Source organism: Microcebus murinus, chromosome 16, assembly GCF_040939455.1.
Source record: "Microcebus murinus isolate Inina chromosome 16, M.murinus_Inina_mat1.0, whole genome shotgun sequence".
Taxonomy (NCBI): Eukaryota; Metazoa; Chordata; class Mammalia; order Primates; family Cheirogaleidae; genus Microcebus; species Microcebus murinus.
Window position 1 is genome coordinate 1760308 of NC_134119.1, and position 23721 is coordinate 1784028.

General features: G+C 61.1%; 1 protein-coding gene across 1 annotated transcript in view; it reads right to left on the reverse strand.

Annotated features, from left to right (window-relative positions):
* The window catches only part of CDH4 (cadherin 4), a 410136-nt gene that overhangs the window by 12664 nt on the left and 373751 nt on the right, over nt 1–23721 (reverse strand). Inside the window, exons 8-9 of the mRNA XM_020281742.2 lie at nt 17695–17832; nt 9252–9437 (exon numbers count right to left, since the gene is read on the reverse strand). Of these exons, the coding sequence (XP_020137331.2) occupies nt 9252–9437; nt 17695–17832 (324 nt within the window). The remainder of the gene's footprint in view (nt 1–9251; nt 9438–17694; nt 17833–23721) is intronic.

Here is a 23721-nt window from a genome sequence, read left to right on the forward strand (position 1 = left end):
GTAAGTCAAAATTCGTGTTATTTTTGAATATGAGTTCTGTCACGGAACCAGCGCAGCGCGGACAGCTCGGAATGGCGAGGAAGTGTTTGGGAAGGCCGTGGCTAATGAACGCACGGGATGCCGATGGTTTGACAAGTCCCGTTCTGGTGATTTTCACCTTGAAAGTGAGCCACGTGGGTGACCGGAGACCAAGGTGGGTGACGATGGGCTGAAAGCTGAAGTGGGAGCGAGTCCATCGCCACCCGCGGGTGAATTAGCGGCGAGGTCCGACGTCACCGTTCCAGCAATATCGGACCATCTGGAACACACGGGCCAGGTGAAGAAGCTGGCTGGCTGGCTCCACGTGAGTTAAATGAGCGTCAGAAGAGAAGTCTCGAAGCTTGTCTTTCTTTGCTGTCGTGGCATGAAGGTGAGCCATTTCGACACCGTAGTGACGCGTGATGAAAAATGGATTCTTTTTGACAATCACAAGTGTTTGGCACAATGGTGGGATAAAAGGCGAAGTGCCGAAACGCAGTCCAAAACCAGATAATCATCTAAAAGAGCCAACGGTGTCTGTTTGGTGGTCCAGCGCTGGCATTATCCACTACAGCATCCACGACGAAACCCGGTCGGTGGATCGCAGGGAGTGTCTGCTGCAGCCAATTTGATAAAATGATGAGGGTGCTTGCGGTTAGGCGGCCGAGATGAGTCAACAGAGACAGACCACCCAATCCTCTTGCAAGACAACACTCGACCTCACCTTGCACAAACAACACTGCTCAAACTACAGCAGCTGGACTTGGAAACCCTCTGTCACCCACCGTATTCACCAGACCTTGCACCCACTGACTGCCACTTCTTCTGGGCTGTGGACCGCTTCTTGCCAGGAAAAATACTCAATTCTCAACAAGCTGTGGAAAACGCCTTTTGAGATTTCATCACCACTCGCCCTCCCGGCCTCTTCCCTGCCGGGACAAGCAAGCTGCCGTTGAGATGCCAAAACTGTGTCGATAGTTTAGGCGCACCCTTGGATTAACCGTACTGATGCCTGTTTGAGACATAACAAACTGTACTTTTGATTCGAGATCGGACATTCCATACTTAATGACCTAACGCCTGTATGTAAACTGGTCACGTAACTCCCGTGACAGCAATGAGCCCACGTGACCGGGCACAGGCGGCACGTCCTCTCTAGGATTCATTCTAAAGCAACAGTCGCAAAGTCTTCTTGCTGTTGACAGTGACCTTGGACTTGTTGTCTTTAAGCCTTTGGTGCATATTGCAGGATAAAGTGAATAAGCAGTTACGCTGACGTTGTGAGGAGCCAAGGTCTCCGGTGTGAGAGAAATGAAACCCAAGTGTAAGATCAGTGTAAGATCCCCCTGGCGTAGCATCGGGTGAAATCAGTCCTTCGAGGGCGGGACAGGGACCGAGGTCACCAGGGGAGCACAGGCCCCGATGTTGTTTCCTGGCTGCCCGGAGCGAGGAGGGAATCCCAAGGCGAACCTGGCGGCTGGTTGGGCCGCCACGCCAGGAGGCCGCGGGCACACGCAGCTCCGTGGGAAGGACGCGGCCCGGCCCCTGAGGCCCCCTTGCCAAAGGTGGGGCCGTTTCCCCATCCAAGACGGTAATGACGGCAACGGATCAAAACACACCGAATGCACGGAAGGCCGTGCACTTTTTTTTTTTTTTTTTTTTGAGACAGAGTCTCACTTTGTTGCCCAGGCTAGAGTGAGTGCCGTGGCATCAACCTAGCTCACAGCAACCTCAGACTCCTGGGCTCATGCAATCCTCCTGCCTCAGCCTCCCGAGTAGCTGGGACTACAGGCGTGCGCCACCATGCCCGGCTAATTTTTTCTATATATTTTTAGTTGTCCAGCTAATTTCTTTCTATTTTTAGTAGAGACGTGGTCTCGCTCTTGCTCAGGCTGGTTTCAAACTCCTGACCTTGACCGATCCTCCCGCCTCGGCCTCCCAGAGAGCTAGGATTACAGGCGTGAGCCACCGCGCCCGGCCAAAGCCTGTGCACTGTTAACAACAAGGAACTAAAGACGCAAAATGAAGAAATTTCCCTTTTCTCCGTGGGCAGCTGAGTCATGGCCTCCGAAGAGACCCAGGTCCCAATCTCTGGAACCTGCGACCATGACCTTCCTGGGCAGAAGGGACTCTGCAGACCTGGGTGGCCCGAGGGTCCGGAGACGAGACTAGCTCCGGCAGCGGCAGGAGAGCCGGGCCGTACCCACAGAACGTGGAGGGTGAACCATCCTCCAGGAGGAATTAGCTTTTATCTCGCAGCTTCTGCTGGACTCTGCTTCCGTTCTGTGTCCTTCAAAGCAGCACAGACCTGTCATCTTTCCGTCCTGAGTCTCCAAAGGAGAAAGAGCCGTCTCTCTGGGCTGAAGACTAGGCGGCGGCAGGCTGGCGGCTGGGGCTCTCGGGAGAACCCGTGTCTGCCTTTTCTGCTCCTCGAGGCTGCCGGGCTCCGGCCCTCCCTGCGCCTCCCAGTCCTGCTCCGCCTCTCTGACCTCTGCTTCCGTCCTCACGTCTCTGACTCTGAGCCTCCCCGTCCCTCTTCCAGGGACCCTGTGCCTGCCCTGGGTCCACCCGGAGGGCCAGGACGACCCTCATCTCAGGATCCCCCACTCAGTCCGGCTGCAAAGTCCCTTTCCCATCTGCGGCAACACATCCCGGGTTCCCGGGGGCGGGACACAGACTCGCCTGAGGGGGGCACATGATTTCAGCGGCCACAGCCTGTCTTTCCGAGCCATCGCAGGGCCCTCGTTGACGAGGGGGAGCTGCTTTGTACAGAGGAATTCAGGTACGGGATGCACAGGAGTGCCAGCATGCGAAAGCACTTTTAAAAAATTTCGGCATATTATGGGGGTACAAATTTTAAGGTTGCGTATAATGCCCTTGCCCCCCCCCACAAGTCTGAGCCTCAAGCGTGACCATCCCCCAGACAGGGCGCATCTCACTCATTATGTTTGTATATACCCGCCCCCCTCCCACCTGTCTGATACCCAATAAACGTAATTCCTATGTGTCCACATCGGTGCCGATGAGTGAATGCCAGTTTGCAGGTGAGTCCATGTGGTAGAAGCACCGTTGTGCACGGGAGTGAAGAAATCCCCCTGGGCCTGGGTTTGCCACCAACAGATGACAGGACTAAGGAAGGTGTCGGCCGAGGGCTGCATGCCGGGGGGCATCGCTTGCCGTCTGGCGGGGAGGTCGACTCTGCAATGGGGGGGGGGTGTCACCACCTGCCCCACCTGTCAGGCTTCGACTGTGAGTGGACAAGCAGGTGCCGTGGGCTCCCCGACAGGAACCGAGCTCCGGCCGCACGGCTCCTCCCCAGGGACTGGCCCTTCACCCCCAAGTCCCCGGTGACGAGAAACTCAGCAGAGTGAGGGGCAAGACACGCGGCACTTGGAGGAAGCAAGCTGACCCCTCTGGAATGTGGGCACGTGCACGGGGCGCCTGGCTCCATGTCTGTCACGGGCCAAAGGTGAGCGGAATGTTCTAGATTTATTATAAGAGAGTCAAGAGACGTCACAGCCAGCGGCAATGCAGGCACCCGGCGTGGGTCACGTTTGGGTAACCAGGTTGCAAAGAGACGGTTTAAGGAAAACTGTGAGCTCGTACTGGGTGATGAGAGTGGAGGTGGCTGTCGGGTGCGGTGGCCCTGAGCTGCTGCACAAGCAAAGCGCATTTCTGAGGGCGAGGCGTCCCCACGTGCAGGAGCGGAGAGTCGTGAGGTCTGGGAGCCTAAAATACCCAGCTGAGGCGACAGAGCAGCACGCCAGTTACTGCGAAATTTACGTGACGGTTCCAGGACACGGCGCCGGATTCTCTTACTTCTAGGTGTGCCGAGAAATCTTCGTGATAAAAAGCAAAACAGATTTCTGCTTAGAGGGGAACTTAGCCGCTTGCGGAACCAGTTTCCCCGAGAAACCCAGTGGCTGCTGGGGTGGCTGCTGGCGGGGAGGCCCCGTAGCGGGGCCCTGGCCTGGGGGCCCGTGAGTGGCCGAGGCAGAACCAGAGGCAGAACCAACCCGAACCGGCCCAAACCGGCCCTGCCTCCTGGGTGCCCTCGGTCTTGGCATTCCATTTCCCTCAGCCCAGTGGCCTTGGGGGAGCCTCCTCTCCCCAGGAGTGGTCTCGCCACCCAAAGGTGGGATGGCCCCACAGCCCTCGGACCCGTCTTGCTGCCGTGCGCTCCACACGTGTGTGTTTGCGGGAGGGGCCGTGCACCCACAGGTGTCACCTGGCAGGGCCTGCCGTGTCCCAGGGGGATGGCAAGTCTGCGAGGAGCCCAGGGCAGCGCCACCGGCAGCCCCGGGGCCATGAGCCCGCCCCCCAGGCCAGTCTCGGTTCCTCGACTCTGGACTCCGGATGCCGCCGGGCACCGGCACCCACCGAACCCTCGCCGTGCCGGGTTCTCCCCAGAGCCGAGCAGCTGCCGTCGCCTGCGCCCCCCTTTGCCCCCCTGCCCCCCGCCTTCCTGGAGCTGGGTTGGGGGTCGCTCTGTCCCAGCATCCTGCTTCACGATATCGCGGCCAGCAGGGAGGGCGAGTGACCTTCCTCCCGCATTTCCTGGCTCGCATCCGCGGCGAATGGGGCAATGCCGCACGCCGTGCGTTAAAGACCGTGCCGCCGGCGAGCGCAAGGAGGCCTTCCAGAAAGACTGTCGGGGCCAGGGAAAGTGCGCAGGAGGGCCATGTGAAACACACCTGTGACGGCGACGGCGAAGGCGGTGCGCGCAGGTTCGGTCACGGTGTGGGGTGCTCGCCGCGGCTCAGCTGCCCCCGGGGCAGCTCAGAGGTGGGGCGCGGCTGTGCACCCCGGGGAGAGCGCAGGCCACGAGGTGTGGGGGCGCCGGCGTGCGTCTGTGCTCCACTGTCCGGGGGGCAGTCCCTGGCACCGAGGGCACCGCGACCCGGCTGGGACCAGTGCCCCGCCACCTCCCGTGCCACCGCCGGGTCCCGAAAGAGACCACCGGACGGGACGGCGCCTCCCAGCGGACGCACGGCCTCGGAGGCGTGCTTTCTAGGGCGCGGCATCCCAGACTAGACACCTGCCCTGAACAGACTCTAGATGGAAACTTTACACAAAAGCAGGAAATGGGATAAAGACAAAAACGAAGGAAAAGAGGGAAAAGTGTGGTTCTGATGCTGAATTCTGCCCAGGACTCGGTGGCGCGTGGCTCTGCATGGACGACATGGCTGTGAGTCTGTGCTCTCAGCTCCGCAAGTTTTATAATTTGTTTTCAGTTTACACAGTGTGAGAGTCACTCTAATGAACTGTAACAAGTGTCACCCCCCTCCATCGAGACGCAGAGTCCTGTCCCCGAGTTTTCTGTCCGGCAGGGTTGTCATGCAAACGGAGGGCTGGCTCCTGGCCCCGCAGCTCCAGGGTCATGGGAGTCCAGCTGTGGGGTCACAGAGGCTGGGAGGGGCTGGGAGGGCAAGTGGCAGCCTCCCCCCTGCTCGCTGGGGAGGGTCCCTGCGGCTCCCCCCTGCTTGTGCCTGCCCAAGTCGGGGACCCCTCCCAGGAGCAGCGCTGCCTGGCAACGGCTGACCTTTGTGGCCTTGCAGGGGCTAGAAAGTGACTCAAGGTCAAGTGTGCCCTGGAGCAAGAGACAGGCTGTTGTTGCATGGCGCCCAGGAAAGAGAAGCCTGGTTCCGAGTCTGCGCACTGGGATCTCATTTCCGCCGCCACACGGCGCGGTGCTGTGCTGACGCCTCGCTCAGAAGACTCCTGACTGGGGGAGGAATGAAACGCTCATCTTGCCTTTGCTCCAGGAGCTCGTTCAGGGTGAACCCGTGGCCCCCCGTGAAGAAGGAAGCTCACGAAGCATTAGGGTGGAAATGTCACGACATACTAATTTACTTTCAAACACTTCAAAAGATGATTTAGTAAATGTACCAAAATGTTAATTATCAAATCTAGGTGATGGGTATATGAGGGTTCATTTCACTATTATTTCTGCTTTTCTGTATGTTTGAAAATTTTCATGGAGAAAGTAAAAATAATGAAGGTCTGGGAGTGGTGGTGCATGCCTGTGATCCCAGCACTCTGGGAGGCCGAGGAGGGAGGATCGCTTGAGGCCGAGAGTTTGAGGCTGCTGTGAGCTAGGCTGATGCCACGGCACTCTAGCCAGGTGATGGATCGAGACTTTTGTCTCAAACAAATAAATAAATAAATAAATGAAGTAAAAATAAGGAAGGGATTTATCAAGATTTTCCAGCAGACTTGGAATATTGGATTATTGACAAATGGAAAAAGATTATTTTGGGAGGCGGAGAAAATAAACAGAGTCCTGTGGAAAATCCATTTCATCCGGGCGGCCGGGGAGCCGGTGATCTCCTAACATCCAGCTCCCTTCTCCTCTAGTAGCAGAAGGTTAGAAAATGTGCCCAGTGGACAAACTATGTTACCCAGCGTCAACTCTGGTTGAAAATGACCCTGTGACTAAACTCTGCCGGTAAGATGTGAGCAGATGTTCCCGGGGGGGGGGGTCTCTTAATAAAGAAGGGGCAGGTCACCCTTCCCTCTCTTTGCTTTACTACTGCCTATAAAATTCTCACACTGGCTGGTGCGTCAGCAGCCCTTTTGGGCCGTGAGGTCCATGAGACGATGGGCACTTCGCATGGCAGGAAGGTGGAGCCAGGGCTTCTGCCGATTGTGGAGCTGTCACATTGGCCCTAACCGCCCACCTCAGGATTCCTCTTACTTGAGAGAATAAAGCCCACAAATATTTAAACTTCTGTGGCTGAGTCTCTGCTACCGGTAGCTGGAAGCAGTTTGCAAATGGCACAGCTCAAAATTAAACTTGCTTTTTCTTGCACTTTGACATATCCTATCTAGCTTTACGCTCACCTTTCTGTTACCCTTCTATTTTCTAAAAATACCTGATGCTTTCTTGTTCTTTCCTTCTTAGTCCTATTAAAAATTGCTTTGGGAGCGATAACTGTTAAATTGCTTTCTACTAAGTTGTAAATGACTGATAAGTTTTATTGTATCACCCACAATCTGCCCTTCCAGTGGAAGATGAATTGCAAGTGTAGAAAGAGACTTAGGTTGGAAGACTGAATCACTGCTATTATAATGGTAGGCTTATATAAGTAAATTTGGAAACTAAGTGGATAATTTTCTAGAAAAGCATATCCGACCAAAACCATTAAAGAAATGGAACCAGCAGTTACAAATCTATCCCACTCCGAAGCAAGGAGAAGCAAAAGCAAAACCAAACACAAGGCCTACCCCTGCCCAGTGGCTTGAAAGCAAAGTCCAGCCAAATGTTCCAGGGACAGGAAATTACAATGTCACACAACCTGTCGCAGGGACGAAGAGGGTGTCCTCCCCAGCTCCTCTTGAGACTAGCCTGTAACCTTGACACAAAAACCTGGAGGAGGATGCTCTGGGAGAGGAACACCGTAGGCCTGAATTGCTCAGAAAAGGACATGAAAAATCTTCAGATATTAGCAAAACAAATCCTGCAATGTATTGCAAAATGCTACTGTGTTTCCCTGAAAATAAGACCTACCCATAAAATAAACCCTCGCAGGATTTCTAAGCATTTGCACGATATAAGCCCTACCCCGAAAATAAGACCTAGTGACGGGCGTGGCTACGCAGCGCATCTGCACAACCCATGCATTTCATCGCAGAGCAGGAAAGAAGACGGGCAGCCCTTCTCATCTGCCCCGTCGTGACAGCTACTATCCCAGAGGTGGCCGGAAAGGTGCGGGCAGCCCCACCCACAAGGTTGGCTCCCCCTGTCAGGTCCCGGCCATCCTGTGCATGCCACAAGCCGAGGCTTTGAGGGGAAAATAACACATCCCCTGAAAATGAGCCCCAGGGTGTCTTCTTGAGGAAAAATAAATAGAAGACCCTGTCTTATTTTGGGGGGAAACAGTACTTCATGGCTCAGTTGGATTTATCTTAGGAATGTAGGGATGTTTTAATGCTGGGAGTTCTATTAACAAATTTCTCCTATCACTAGATCAAGGGGGGAAACTGAGACATCAGGGAGGGGAGGGGGGCTGCCAAGCCCTTGGAGGGACATGGCGGGTCCTCGTGAGGTCGTCTCTGCCTTCAGCAGGTGGCACAGTCCCCGGCCTGGACACCGGGGTGGGGCACCCCTCCTGCCCAGTGTCATGTCTGTCCGACTGTCCCGGTGTACCTGCAGGTGGCATAGTCCCCGGCCTGGACACCGGGGTGGGGCACACCTCCTGCCCAGGTCGTGTCTGTCCGACTGTCCCGGTGTACCTGCAGGTGGCATAGTCCCCGGCCTGGACACCTGGTGGGGCACACCTCCTGCCCAGGTCGTGTCTGTCCGACTGTCCCGGTGTACCTGCAGGTGGCACAGTCCCCGGCCTGGACACCGGGGTGGGGCACACCTCCTGCCCAGTGTCGTGTCTGTCCCACTGCCCCGGTGTACCTGCAGGTGGCACAGTCCCCGGCCTGGACACCTGGTGGGGCACACCTCCTGCCCAGTGTCGTGTCTGTCCGACTGTCCTGGTGTACCTGCAGGTGGCACAGTCCCTGGCCTGGACACCGGATGGGGCACACCTCCCGCCCAGGTCGTGTCTGTCTGACTGTCCTGGTGTACCTGCAGGTGGCATAGTCCCTGGCCTGGACACCGGGTGGGGCACACCTCCTGCCCAGTGTCGTGTCTGTCTGACTGTCCCGGTGTACCTGCAGGTGGCACAGTCCCCGGCCTGGACAACGGGTGGGGCACACCTCCTGCCCAGTGTCGTGTCTGTCTGACTGCCCCGGTGTACCTGCAGGTGGCACAGTCCCCGGCCTGGACAATGGGTGGGGCACACCTCCTGCCCAGTGTCGTGTCTGTCCGACTGTCCAGGTGTACCTGCAGGTGGCACAGTCCCCGGCCTGGACAACGGGTGGGGCACACCTCCTGCCCAGTGTCGTGTCTGTCTGACTGCCCCGGTGTACCTGCAGGTGGCACAGTCCCCGGCCTGGACACAGGGTGGGGCACACCTACCGCCCAGTGTCATGTCTGTCCCACTGTCCTGGTGTACCTGCAGGTGGCACAGTCCCCGGCATGGACACCGGGGTGGGGCACACCTCCCACCCAGTGTCGTGTCTGTCCGACTGTCCCGGTGTACCTGCAGGTGGCACAGTCCCCGGCCTGGACACCTGGTGGGGCACACCTCCTGCCCAGTGTCGTGTCTGTCCCACTGTCCCGGTGTACCTGCAGGTGGTGGAACTCAGGGTGCCCGGCCAGGCACAAGAAGGGCACCTACCTTCACCACGGTGACCATGCCCTCGTTGGTGGCCGGGTCCGTACGGACGCTGAAGTGCCCCGAGGGGTCCCCGCTGATGATGCGGTAGACGGCGTTCCAGTTTGGCGAGTGGGGCTGGTCTCGGTCCAGCACGGTGAGGTTTGCCACCACCGTCTCCACCCGGTTTTCGGGAACCTCCCCTGCAAACTGCAGAAGGCAAGAAAAGAGAAAGTCACAAGCCGCTTTAAGGGTAAAACACGTACAGAAAAGGGCACGCCATGTGTGTGCAGCTCAAGGAATTTCCAGAGACTGAACTCCTCGTGGAACCAGCCCCTGATCGGGAGGCAGAGCAGACGGCCACCCAGGGGGAGTGGCACCAGCACCGTGGGCTGCAGCTGGGCAGGGGCCACTGACTCCGCTGGCATGGCCACGACCTGCCACGGCCACGACCCGCCACGGCCTAGACCCCCCACGGCCACGACCTGCCACGGCCTAGACCCTCCACGGCCAAGACCCGCCATGGCCTAGACCCCCCACGGCCACGACCTGCCACGGCCACGACCTGCCACAGCCACGACCTGCTATGGCCACAACCTGCCATGGCCAAGACCCCCCACAGCCTAGACCCCCCCATGGCCAAGACCCGCCACGGCCTAGACCCCCCATGGCCAAGACCTGCCACGGCCTAGACCTGCCACGGCCACGACCTGCCACGGCCACGACCTGCCATGGCCAAGACCCGCCACGGCCTAGACCCCCCATGGCCAAGACCCGCCACGGCCTAGACCTGCCACGGCCACGACCTGCTACACGAGGGGCAGCTTGAACAAGGGACGTTTACGTCATTCCCAGCACCCACCCCAGGCCCCTTCCTGGTCCCAAAGTTTCCGCCCGTGCTGGCTGAACGGTGTCCCCAGAGGCAGGCCTTCTCTCTCTCCCCAGAACCATAAATGTCACCTTATGTGGAAAAAGATGCGATTAAGGGTTTTGCGACGGGGAGATTACTCTGGGCCACCTGGGGCCGACCCTAAATGCTGCCACACACGTTTTGGTAAGAGGGAGGCCGGGAGACCAGACAAGGACGCAGGACAAGGTCACAGATGCTCGGAGGAGAGGCCCGTGGAGACCCTGGTGGAGGTCGGGGCGAGGGGCCACAAGCCCAGGAACGCGGAGCAGCCGCAGAAGCTGCGAGAGGCAGGATTGCCCCTGCCGTCGCCGGGGGAGGGCGCCCTGGATTTCAGACCCGGCCTCCAAGCCGCGCGAGGAGGAACTTCTGCTGCCGGAAGGCCCCGCTTGTGGTCAGTGGCCGCAGCAGCCCCTGGGCACTGGGGCAGCCACTGCCGAATGCCCGCCACGACGGGTTCACCTGGGGCCCCTTTGCGCACCCGGAACCTGTGTTCTCCCCCTCCCCTGTGGCCCGCAGCTGTGGTCACCGAGCGTGCCCCGTGGTGTGCGTGTGCCGTGGCCGCGTGGCCTCCCCCCGCGTCGGGGCGTCAGGAACAGGGCCGTGTGCACGTCCGCGTGGAGCGCCGACCCCTTCCTGCTGGGAGTGTCCCGGCAGGGGCAGCGCGGCGTCCTGGCTCGGGGACCGCACGGCGGAGCTGTGTCCGCCCCACCCCACGCTGGAGCCGGGCCAGCAGCTCAGAGCGGGCCGTGTTTGGGGACGGGACCTTTCCCGGGCGATTAGGCTAAAGCGGGGCTGTCGGGTTTGCGCGGCGAGGCCCCGGCCCAGTTGGGGAAACCGAGAGCTCCGCGCCACCCTTCCCGACCTCACGTGACGCTTCTATGCAGAGTCTGTTTTAATTCATGCAAGTTTCATAAAGGCTCACAAAGAAGGGCCTTAGCTGGTAAATCTGGTTCAGGATTTCCTTGTTAGCCTTCCCCCAGCCATAGTGACTTTTTTTTTTTTTTTTTGAGACAGAGTCTCGCTTTGTTGCCCAGGCTAGAGTGAGTGCCGTGGCGTCAGCCTAGCTCACAGCAACCTCAAACTACTGGGCTCAAGGGATCCTCCTGCCTCAGCCTCCCAAGTAGCTGGGACTACAGGCATGTGCCACCATGCCCGGCTAATTTTTTGTATATATTAGTTGGCCAATTAATTTCTTTCTATTTATAGCAGAGACGGGGTCTTGCTCTTGCTCAGGCTGGTTTCGAACTCCTGACCTCGAGCAATCCGCCCGCCTCGGCCTCCCAGAGAGCTAGGATTACAGGCGTGAGCCACCGCGCCAGGCCCATAGTGACTTTTTGATTTAATTTTTCTCAGACTCTCAGGCCCAGGGAAAGCTCCAAGCCCCGTGGGACGCCAAGGCAGATATCTGGGAAAGGAACACTTCTGTGGCTGCTGGCACGGGATCTCCGGGCTGGACTGCAAATCCGGGATTCAAACGCACACCCACCCCAGGAGGCAGGTGGACCATCCTCCTCCGAGGGTGGACAGGCCCGGCTCCGAGGCGGAGACCAGCAGCGTCCTCGAGGGCGGCCTCGCCGGCCGTCGGTTAGGCTCAGAGCGGGGCAGGATTTGGGCGAGGACGGCGCGGCACGGCCGGTGTGCCGGGAAACCTGCTCGGTGTCCCCTCACGAGGCCGGCGGTGACAGAACCTGCCCACACAATGTCCAGCAGGACCGGGACCTCCAAGGTGCCCGCTCCGGGCCACGGCGGCCCTGTCCTCGGGGAGGAGAAGCCCAGCACTCATGTCGGCCAGCGCCCCGCCGCCTGCTTTCTGGGCGCTGAGATGTGGCACCTTCGGCCACCTGTGACTTGGGGGTTCCCGTGGCTTCCACTTGGCAGTGAAGGAAGGGGAACCAGAGAGGTTGAGTGACCTGCCTGCAGTCACACAGCCGAGTGATGGAGCTGGGGCGTCTGAGACCGCAGGGCCTTAGGCCGTGGGAAGCCCAGGCCCAGGGAGGGAAGGGACTTGCCCACAGCCACACAGCGGCTGGTGCAGCCTCAGGACAGGCCCCAGGACCCCTGACGGCACCCTCTACCTCCCACGGGGGTGTGTGGGCTGCCCCCAGCGCCTGCACGAACTGCCCTGCCCTCCCCCAGGCGGGGCTCGGCCCCCTGCCCTGCCCTCCCCCAGGTGGGGCTCGGCCCCCGCCCTGGAGCGTCTCCCAGGCACCCTGGGGCCTAACGGGGGAGGAGCATCAGGTGGAGCAAGGGCTGGGCTCACCCGGGGCCTGGGCCACCTGCGCCGTTGGGTGGGGCAGGCAGGGCTGTGCACGTGGCGCCTGTCGTCACAGTCGTCCCTGCTCCCTAAGGGAAGGGTGTCCTCTCCCTGGACGGGGAGGAGGGATCTGCTCTCTGGCTGGCCGTCTATGGGCCGGTGGGCTTGGGGTGTGGGGCCGGTGGGCGGAGCCTGCCGGACTCAGGGTGCTCCTCTGTGAGGGCTCACGGCCCCACAGCCCTGCTGCTGTCCCAGGGCAGGTGCCACCCGCAGACACAGCGCTCCCACCGTCCTTCCCACCCGGGCCCACACGCCGCGACCCTTTTGCTCCCGGACCCGTCGCTGGTCCTGACGAGAACTGCAGCTGCCGGACCCTGGTGAGCCCGTGTGAGCCAATGTGAGCCCGTGTGGGTCCGTGTGAGCCGGTGTGGGCCCGTGTGAGCCCGTGTGGGCCCGTGTGGGCCCGTGTGAGCCTGTGTGGGCCCGTGTGAGCCCGTGTGGGCCGGTGTGAGCCTGTGCCACGGAGGGGCCGCCCTGGGAGAGAGGCGCCTCCCTTGCCTGGTCCCCATGCCCGGCCAGGGCCCGAGGGGTCCGTCACTCTGTCACCTCAGTCAGCACAGTGGACACTAGGGCTCGGGCGTGCCCCGCTGGGAGCCGCCGAGAGCCGCCGGGGACATGCCACTCCGTCCCCTCGTCCCACGTTTGCTCCTGCTGGAAAGTTCACAGTGTGGCTGCTCCCTCGGACACCACGTCTTTAAATTTTTATAATTTAAATTAAAATTAATTTTTAATTTTATTTAAATTCCATTTTATTTAACTTTAATTTCAACTTTTGAAATTTAATTTTCTGTCCAGTAAAACAATGGCGATTTCTGTCGGGCCTGAGTTGAGAAACTGGAACTGTGGGGTCCAGGGCTCTTCAAAGCAGGAGGGACTGGGAGGCTGTTCCCTTCCTCTCTCCTCCTCCTCCTCCTCCCCCTCCCTTAACAGGAGCCTTGGGGACTGGGCCTCCGGGCCGCCCGCCAAGTCCCTTCCTGCCTGCATCGCTGTTCCACCAGCTTGGGGGACAGGACCAGCCGTTTAACTAAAACAGTGTGACCAGAGACCTCTTTCCTGGCTTTCTGGCCGGTGGAGCAGGTTGCGCCCCCCCCCCTGCCCCCAGGAAGACTGAGAGGTTCCCAGTCTGGGTTCGAGTCTGTCCCACTCTGCATCCTCAGGCCGGCGGGGAACGAGGCCCCACGCCTCGCCTGCCTCTGGCGGAGCCAAAGGGCTGCAACGGCGGCTCGCCTGGGGCCGCTGGGTCACATCAGAGGAAGCCCCGCTCCTCGGGAGATGCACCTGGAAGCATTCCGACGCAAGGGCGGGGTGTGTGTGCTCCCCCTCAAACGGTCTGGAGCACAGCGGCGCGTGTCCATGGCGACGGCGCCCGCGGTCCGACGACGGAGCCCACTGGGTAAACGGACACAACCATGCTTTTCACTATTCCTGTTCTTGAGACTTTTCTGTAATTTTACAGTGATTTATAAGTAAACTCTTAAAAAAATCTGAAGCAGTTCAGAATGTATGGGCATGGAAAGATCCCAGGGTGTGAAGTAGAAGCAGCAAGTAGAGAACGGTGTCCCCGACCCTGAGGGGGCACGGGAGCACGTACCCACGCGTCTTTGTGCAATTCATGAAAATCGTTCCTGGTGGATTTTGTCTCAGAGATCAGGACCAGGAAGCTGGGCCTGGGGGTGAGAGGGAGGCTCCTTCCTCAAGGCAAGTCGCTCTACCTTTTAAACCAGGTGTCCAAAAACTACGGCCCTCGGGCCACATGCAGCCCGCCGAGGACATTTATCCGGCCCACCGGGTGTTTTTGCCGCCGCTGCCTGTCCTGCTTAGCAGCTGACTCGTCCCGGGCCCGCAGTGCGCGTGTGTGGAATGTGCACCGCGCTCTCCAACGGCCCTCCGACGGTCAAGGGACAGTGAACTGGCCCCCTGTTTAAAAAGTTTGAGGACCCCATTTAAACGGTTGCACCATGTGCACAAAATTCCTAATCAAACACTCAAATGAAGCCAGATGTGGTGGCTAACACCTGTAATCCCAGAACTCTGGGAGGCTGAGGTGGGAGGATCAATTGAGCTCAGGAGTTCGAGACCAGCCTGAGCAAGAGTGAGACCCTGTCTCTACTAAAAATATAAAAATTATCTGGGTGTCCTGGCACAGGCCTGTAGTCCCAGCTACTAGGGAGGCTGAGGCAGGAGGATCGCTTTAGCCTAGGAGTTTGAGGCTGCAGTGAGCTGTAATGACATCACTGCACTCTACCCGGCTGACAGAGTGAGACCCTGTCTCAAAAAAAAATAAAATAAAAATAAAGCTCAAACGAAGCTTTAAAGAGGAGAAACTGATTAGATGAAGAGGAGATGCAGGGACAGTCTGTTCAGGAAAGGGTGTGTGGGAGCCCCTGGCCCGCCCTGGCACAGTGACAGGGACGAGTCTCCGTGGCTTTACAGGGACGGTCAGACACGGCCAGTTGCGTGTCCACGTGACCTGTTTACAGGATGGTCCGGAGCAGCCGTCTGCATGGAGGGGTGAGGGTGCTGCAGCGGCGGGAGCACTGGGTCTCCAGGTGGTCGGTGGGAGCACTGAGTCTACATGCAGGTGGTGGGAGCACTGGGTCTCCAGGCGGGTGGCAGGAGTACTGGATCTCCAGGTGGGCAGGGGGAGCACTGGGTCTCCAGGCGGATGGCAGGAGCACTGGGTCTCCAGGTGGGCAGGGGGAGCACTGTCTCCACGTGAGCAGGGGGAGCACTGCATCTCCACTTGGGCGGTGGGAGCACCGTGTCTCCGTGCGGCTGCTGGTGGTGGTGCCCACCCCAGTGGAGACACAGGCTCCTGGGCATCTTGCTCAGGACCCCTGTGGGCCGTCCTCTGCAGAGAGCCACCCCATCTCACCCAAAGCAGGGGACCTGGAGTCCTTGGGGTGCCCACTTTGGGTCCTGGTAAATTAGACTTTAGCCGACACTTTTGCTCCCAAAAGGTGGAATTTGCCCATTTGGCGGCAGGAGGGTGGGGCTCTGTGGGACCGCCTGCCCTCCAGGTCGGCCCAGGTGGGCAGACAGGTGAGTGGACCAGGCTTGGGCAGGCTGGGGCTCTGGGCCCCCCAAATGCCTCCTGAGCACCCTTGGGCGTGGTTCTCCAGGAGGGCTGGGCTGAACCCCTGACACATCCCTTCCTCCTGCTGTGGACAGACCCTCTGCTTGGACCCAACCCGGCTCCCTTCTGCCCTGGTTTCCACGGCAACCAGGGGGTCCTGAGGCTGCTTCCTGGAGGAGCTGGGGGTCCCTGAGGTCAGGAGAGTGGACACTGCTGCCACATCCCAGTGGCCAGAACCCGGTGCTGGCACCGGGACAAGAGTGCGTCCTGGTCCCCGAGCACTGGCCCTGCCGTCTGAGGCCCCGACTTGGCTGGTGGCTCTGAGCACCGCGGGGCCACCCCGGGTGACACCCCGGCCTGGCTCAGGAGCTGGTTTGCACCTGTGTGTGGGACCAGCCTGGCTCCTCGGCACGGGTAGGGGCTGGAGGGTGCCGCCCAGGGCCGCTGCAGGAGGGATGAGCCGGCCCAGGTCACGCACCAGTGGGCCTGGCACGAGCCGTCCTTGGTGGCAGCCGCGTGGCCCCGTGGTCGTCACAGAGGGTGTGGCAGGACCGGGCTCTGCTCGGCACACCCTATGGGGCCCCTCTTGGGGGCGGGGAGGAAGGACGGCCGGGCCTGTGGCCAGCCGAGGTTAGGCCTGGGCACTGGCGTCCTCCCAGGTCCCGGGGTGGCGCTGCTCTCTGGGATGCTGGCCGTGGGTCTCTCCTGCCCCCGGTCCCTGGCTGGAGGACAGAAAGTAGACACCAAAGCCCAGTGAGACACGGACTGCCCCCTCTCAGGCAATCACAAGAGGGCTGCTGCCTGGGCTCAGCCTGCGCGCTGTCACTGGCCGCTGTCACTGGCCGCTCACCGCCAGGGGTCCCAGCGGGGCCCGCAGGGGCCTGAGCCGGCTCCCTCTGCGAGATCTGCCTTGCGCCCACGAGATGGCGCTATGCACCCACGGCCTGCCAGGTCCAGCGGGTCCAGGGCCTGGGGCAGGGGCTGGGTGGCCAGGCTTGGAGGGGCTGCCCGTGCGTGCCAGGGGCCCTGGCCAGGCGATGCCTTCAGCAAACCGACCCCCCCACCGGGAGGGAGCACTGCGCTGCTCAGGGAGGGCTCCTCCCCCTGTGGGCGGCAGAGCTTCTGGGGTCCAATCCCAGGGACCCCACGTGGCGCTGGGTCGCGGCCCTGAGGGGCTGGCCCGGAGCCCCCGCCGTGCCTGATGGGGCTGCCACCGTCCTGACTGTGACCGCCACCGACAGGGCCCCATTCACTCCACCCACCGGGGGGAGAAGGCGGGGGCAGGGCTGTGGGAGCGGGGCAGACCCCGAGACCTAGCACCCCGGGAGCCCTCGCTGACCCCACGCCCCAGCCCAGCACCTGCAGCGGTCTGAACGGCCCGGGCTGGGGCCTGCACCCAGGGTGTCAGAACTGCCATGCAGCCCGGGAGCCCTCGCTGACCCCATGTCCCAGCCCAGCACCCGCAGCGGTCTGGACGGCCCGGGCTGGGCCCTACACCCAGGGTGTCAGAACCACATGCAGCCTGGGAGCCAGGGTGGAGACACAGCGCCACTCCCCAAGCACGGGACAGTCTGGAGGTGTCAGCTGGGGAGCAGGAGTGGGTCATCGAATGTCTTCTGGCCCCGAGGGACCCCGAGGTTTCGGGGACGGGGCCCTCCTGGCAGCACAGCTGCTCTGTTGGGCTCCAGAGGCAGCGGGAACTCGGGGTGCAGAGTTTGGCCCCTGTGCATTGTGGGCCCCTCGTACTTGCAGCGAGACCTGCCGAGAGGACCCTCTCTGCTGCAGAGCCACTGGGGTCCAGACACACTTCTGCAGGACGGCCTGCCCTGGCCAAGGCCACGGGCTGTCCCCCAAGCGGGGCCCGGCACACGCAGCCACACACACGCCTCTGGAAGGGGCTGCGACCTCGGCCAAACACCACCGGCCCCTCCAGGCCTCACGAAGGCGCCCCCCATTGTCAGTCGGCGCTGGGCTGACGTGGAGCGCCCCTCCCCCACAGCAGGTGACCCCGGGCCGAGGCCCCTCCTGCCGCAGACGCCGGGAGCAGAGCCGGCCGCACCCCAGCCCCCGCTTCCCAGGCCTTCGGTGGCGCGGACCTGCCAGGCTCCCACCTGCGGCTGCAGAGGCCGGCGCGGGCCAGCGTCCCCGGTGGGCGCGAGCCACTCACCGTGCTCGCGGTGAACTCCGGCGGGTTGTCGTTCACGTCCGTCACGGAGATGATGGCCGTGGCGGTGTTGGAGAGCCCGTAGTTCAGGTTCCCCTCCATGTCCGTGGCCTGGACGATGACGGTGTACTGCTGCACTTTCTGGAGGGGACACAGTTGGGAGGGGCCGTGAGTAGGTCCGATCTTAACCGACGGGGCAGTTACGAGCAGACGCCAGTCCCCAGAAGGCAGGGAAGCTGTCCCCCTGTGCTGGGGCCGTGCGCGGTGCAGGCCCCGAGCCTCTCGGAAGAACTTCTGCCGCCCTGGCCCCGCGCCGTGTGCAGCGAGGAGAGTCCGACCCCGCGATCGTCTCGGCAGCCCTGCCTTTGACAGGCACAGACCACGAGAGATGCTGGGACAGAAAGGAGAACGGGGCCCCAGGGAGCGCCCGGGAGACCAGGGAGGGAACGTGTGCAGAGAGAGAGGCAATCCGAGGGACTCGGTTTCCTGCGTGTTTACTTTGCCCCTCGGAAGTGCGGGTCAGAAATTCAGACGGGAAGAAAAGAGGACCCCTCTCCCCTCTCTTTGCGGGCGGGAGGTGCGAGGGCTGGCCTGAAGGGGCCGTCAGCGTGAGGCGCCGGGCGAGGGCCGCCAGGCAGACGCAGCTCCATGGGGGACTGCGCTTCCTTATGCATCGAGGGAGTCCCTGCCCCAGCCGGCCCTTCCAGGCCTCCATCGTGCTGAGGTCCCTGAGTCAGCAGAGTGGCTTTTCACACCCCTTTCTGACCCAGGTGACACACGCTCCGGTCCCAGAGAGCTGCTGCGACCACAGCCTGTCTCTCACTGGCACCCTTGGGGGAGCAAGGACTCTGGGGACCAACGTGACAAGGGCCCTTCTGAGATGTTCTCCAAGTGACTGACGCTCCTGAGTCTTGCTCCTATAAGAGGTTAAGGGCCAGTTTCCAGACATGTGGTTCCGTGACACATGCCCAGGTTCCACAAATTGGCTCCGTAAGGAATCGTAAACAGCAGATGGGTCACCAGCATGTTCTCTTTCCATCCATCCATCATCCATCCCTCTCTCCACCCACCCATCCATCATCCATCTGTCCATCCACCCATCCATCATCCCTCCCTCCCTCCACCCACCTATCATCCATCCATCCATCTATACATCCATCCATCCATCCATCTATCATCCATCCCTCCATCCATCCACCTATCATCCATCCATCATCCATCCATCTGTCCATCCCTCCATCCATCATCCCTCCCTCCCTCCACCCACCCATCATCCATCCATCCATCTATACATCCGTCCATCCATCCATCATCCATCCCTCCATCCATCCACCTATCATCCATCCATCATCCATCCATCCATCCATCCATCCATCCATCATCCCTCCCTCCCTCCATCCATCCATCCATCAACCCACCCACCCATCATCCATCCCTCCTTCTACCCACCCATCATCCATCCATCCATCTATACATCCGTCCATCCATCCATCCATCCATCATCCATCCCTCCATCCATCCACCTATCATCCATCCATCATCCATCCATCCGTCCATCCATCCATCCATCATCCATCCCTCCATCCATCCATCCATCCATCAACCCACCCACCCACCCATCATCCATCCCTCCTTCTACCCACCCATCATCCATCTATCCCTCCCTCCCTCCCTCCCTCCCTCCATCCATCAACCCACCCACCCATCATCCATCCCTCCTTCTACCCACCCATCATCCATCTATCCATCCATCCACCCATCATCCATCCACCCACCCATCCATCATCCATCCATCTGTCCGTCCTTCCTCCCCCCCAGACCAGCCCCAGGCCGGCCTGCCAGCTGGTGAGAGGAATGACTGAGCCCAGCCAAGGCTGGGGGAGTTTCCCAGCACCTGCGCGGGCAGAGTGCAGCACGGGGCAAGAGGCGCACGGGGCCGGGCAGGGTGCAGTTCGGGCTGACAGTGGGCGGGCGAGGGAGTGGAGAAAGCAAACGACAGGAGAGAAACGACGAAATCCCCACCGAGCCACGTGAGCCACGCGTCCCTGCTCGGTGTCTCGGTGACCAGCATGATTGCCGCGTGGTCAGGGGAGCACGTGGTCCTGCCCCCCTTTGCAGACGGGGACACTGAGCCCAGCGAGAGACAGGCAGTGACACCGCCGCTCCAGGGCCACACAGTCGGCCGGGGCAGGGGGAGGTGGCAGCTGGGGTCCCTGATGCCGGCCTCTGCTCAGGCCTTTGCCACAGACGAATGCAGATGGCACCGGCGGCGTCCACGGTGACATTAACCAGGATGCCCCACGGGTCCCGTTCTGAACGCAGGGTGACATCACACAAAGACCTTGGATAATGCCGCCCTTGACTGGCGGCCTTGGCGGCGGCATGGTTGGGGTCAGCCTTCCAGGTGCAGACCGGGGCGTGTTCAGATGCGTCCTTGTGTGTCAGGGCGCTGCTCCTCGCAGAGGTCCCGTCCCTGAGGTTCCTGGGCCCCAGGGTCCCAACAGCAAGAAGACGTCCCTGCCTGGCCCCCAGAGCAGAGAGCAGCCAGCCCCTCCCCGCGGTCTTCCCTCCACGCTACTCTCCCGCACCCCTGGGCCGGCCTCGCTCTTGGGCCCAGCAGGGGCGGGGCCGTGGGTGTCTGAATCCAGTCAGCCCCCGGCCAGGACGCTGCAGAGACAGGCTGCGGACTCGGATCCCAACGCCAGCTGCCCAGGTCGCCGTGCAAGGGGCGCTGGGTGCCGGCCGCGGAGCCTCGTGTCGTGTGTGCCCTGCCCGCCTGCACGGGCCGCACCGTGGGCTGCCGGCCACTCCGTGGATGTGGCGTCCTTCAGTCCCACCCTCCCCCAGGACATGGAGTCAGATTTCCTGAGAGGCGCGGGCGGCCTCACGTTGGGAGCTTCTCTGTTTCTCACCCGAGTTTCTCTTGTCCTTTACAAATCGGATTCTCTTCTCCCTCCCAGGACAGATCTGGAAATCGAAGCTGCAGGGGCATCTTCGCATCTTTCCAAAGCCGGGCCGGGAAGCGAGTGGGCCCTTCCTCCTCGGAGGGGCTGCCCCTGCGGCCTGCAGAGGATGCCCCGCCGCCCTGCTTGGCAGCATGCACCGCAAGCCGAGCTGCACGGACGTGTCCGTGTCGTCGTGGGGCCGCAGCGGCGTGGCCAGCTGAAGGGCGACTGGAAAAGGAGAGGACGGCACAGGCCACAGGGGCGGGTCTACCCAGAGCGAGAGGAGGGGACGCCAACCGCTGGGGAAACGGTCTTGTCACCTGACTGCGGCACGCCACCCTTCTGCTAGTCTTCGTTTCTCCAGTTACGGAGTCACAGCCGGTACGCGAAGCCACTGCAGGGTGCTGTGCTCAGAATACATTGAGAAGAAACAAACCACTTTAGAAACACAGGGACACATGTGTGTGCGCCTGTGCATGTATACACATGTGTACGCCTGTGTATGGATGTATGCACATGTACAAATGTGTATGTGCACTAGCATGCACACACATTCACGTGCATGTTTGTGTGCATGTGCACATGTGCATCTGTATAAGGATGTGCATACATGTGTGCACGAGAGCATGCATGTATGTGCACACACATGCACATTTGCATGCATGCACACACGTGTGTAAGCCTGTGTATGTATGCATGAACATGTACATGTGTGTATGCACTTGCATGAATGCACATTCATGTGCATGTTTGTATGTACGTTCATATGTGTACAAGGGTGTGCATACATGTGTGCATGTGAGCACATGCATGTGCACACACACTTGCATGTGTGTACACGTCTGTATGCCTGTATGCATGTGCTGTGTGCTTGCATGAGCGAGTGTACTGCCACTAGAGGGCGGGCCAGGCTTGGATGTGGGAGGCAGGCAGGTCCTCCCTGGCCAGGCTGGCGGGAAGCCCATGCGGCAGGGAGGAGGAGAGGTCCGCAGGTCTAAGACCCGGGGCCTCTGATAACAGGCCAGGCCGGGGGACACAGGCAGGCCCCTGACCCATCACTGTGGCCGCTGCCCCTTCCCGAATGCAGTCAGGGCCACCGTGCGTCCCTGCAGACAGACGTCCTTGCAGATGTGCCTGGTCTGTGCGCAGTGGGTCTGGGCCGGAGGATTCCACGTGGTTATTTTAAACGGCTCACGGGCCCTTTGCTTCCTGCCTGAAGCCCGTTTCGTCCTTTGCTCCAGGCAGGCGACAGGACCCAAGTCAGCAGCTGGGCAGGGCCTGCGTCCAGGGTGCCTCGGGCCTCCTGACGGCCTATGGGCCATGCCTGCTGTTCGTGTACCGAATGCAACCTTTGCCCGGCCCTGTGGACCCCTGGGCGTGGTGCCCTCCCCACTTGGCAGATGGTAAACCGAGTCCTAGGAAGGCGCAGGACTGCCCCGAGGCTGGGGCAGGTGAGTGCCGTGCTCCAGAATCCAGTAGCCTCCTGGGCCCCGGGGGACAGAGAGACGACCCCAGGCTCAGCTCTGAACCATGCGACCTCCATGCTCCGTGTCACCCTCCCCGAAGGTAGCTGGCGGGCATCGGGCAGTCCTGCACGTGTGGGCTCCACTGGACCCGTCAATGTCCTGAGCAGGCCCCCGCTGGGCCCTCCCTGCTCCCGCTGGGGCGGGGCACAGGGCAGATGTCCCTGGCGCCGGCCACACCCTCAGCCCTGGAGCCGCAGGGAATTCATTAAAAAGCGATGTGGCCGTCTCCGAGTTCGAGAGGAGGGAAGAAACCGCAGCGAGCCGTCCCTGGGGCTTTCACCCACCTCCCCGTGACTCGGCGTGTGGGTTTGCTGAGCATCATCAATAATGCAGTCGCCGGCCGGCCCTAGAAAGGCATCAAAGCTTCCGGAGCAGAGCGCGCCCGCCCGTGCTGCCAGGCTGCCCGGCGGTGCTGCACGGACAGACCCTGGAGTTCTGCCTCCCACCCCAGGGCGACTGGCCTGTCCTGCCGGCCGGGCTCTCGTGCTGAGCTGGGTCCAGTGTGGGTGTCAGTTAAGGCTGGGACCCCCCCCTAGACTCACAGACCCTGCGGGGTCCCTTCCTCCTCCAATGACGCGGGGGCCAGTGCAGGCCCTGCCACTGCTCTGGGAGGTTCTGCAGCCCCGGTTTGGCCAGCGCTGTTCCCACGCCCCTCCCTGCCTGCCACCCTGCCCCGAGGGGCTTTCCGGGCTGTCACTGCTGGAACCTCCGTCCCCTTGGGCGCTGGGAGGAGCAGACGGGTCGCCCCCTCCCCAGGTCACGCAGCGCCGGGGTTCTCAGCACGTGGGAGCCTGATCGGGGCCTCGGACCCTCAGGTGCTGGGGCCGGGGAGTGCAGGCGCCGTGGAGGACGCGCCGGTGGGTCCTCGCAGGCGAGGCAGTTACCGCGTGGCCAGGCAGCTCCCTCCTGCGCAAATGTCCACAGAGCGCGTCCGCCCACGTTCACGGCAGCCTGAGGTCGAAACTAAACGTGGTCCAGCCACCCAGCCTCGCCTCCTCGCAGAGCCACGCTTGCAGAACGCTGGGAGCTTCCTGAGGCCAAGGGCAGGTGACCGGTCTTGTTGTCAGCAAAGAGCCTGCTCTGCCTGAACTTGAACAATGTGACTGTGTCACTTAGGGCTGGTGACGGTGATGGGGACTTCGGCAGCCGCGGGGCTCCAGGAGACCTTTCCAGGTCCAGGGAGTCAATCCGCCCGCCCTTGCTTGGGAGGAAGTTTCAAGTTGGTGAAGGTGACCAGGTGACTGTCACCGTGGCCCGAGTTTCCAATAACGACGTCATCTTCACCGAGGAGCGGCGGGACGAGGGTGGGGGAGCCACGAGGCTCGCGCTAATCACCCGCACAGCAGTCAGGACAGGGCGGGCGGGAGGACGCCGCCGGCGCCTCCAGAAAGGAGCTCGGGCGCCGTGTGCACCTTCTTATTAGGACATAAATATTCTAATTAGCAGAGGACGCGTGATGACCGGGACCAGCGCGAGGAGCCTCTTCGAGGAGGCACACGAGAGACTCTCGAACGGCTCGTGTCTTATCGAAGTCTCTCCTGACATTTTAATCATGTAGA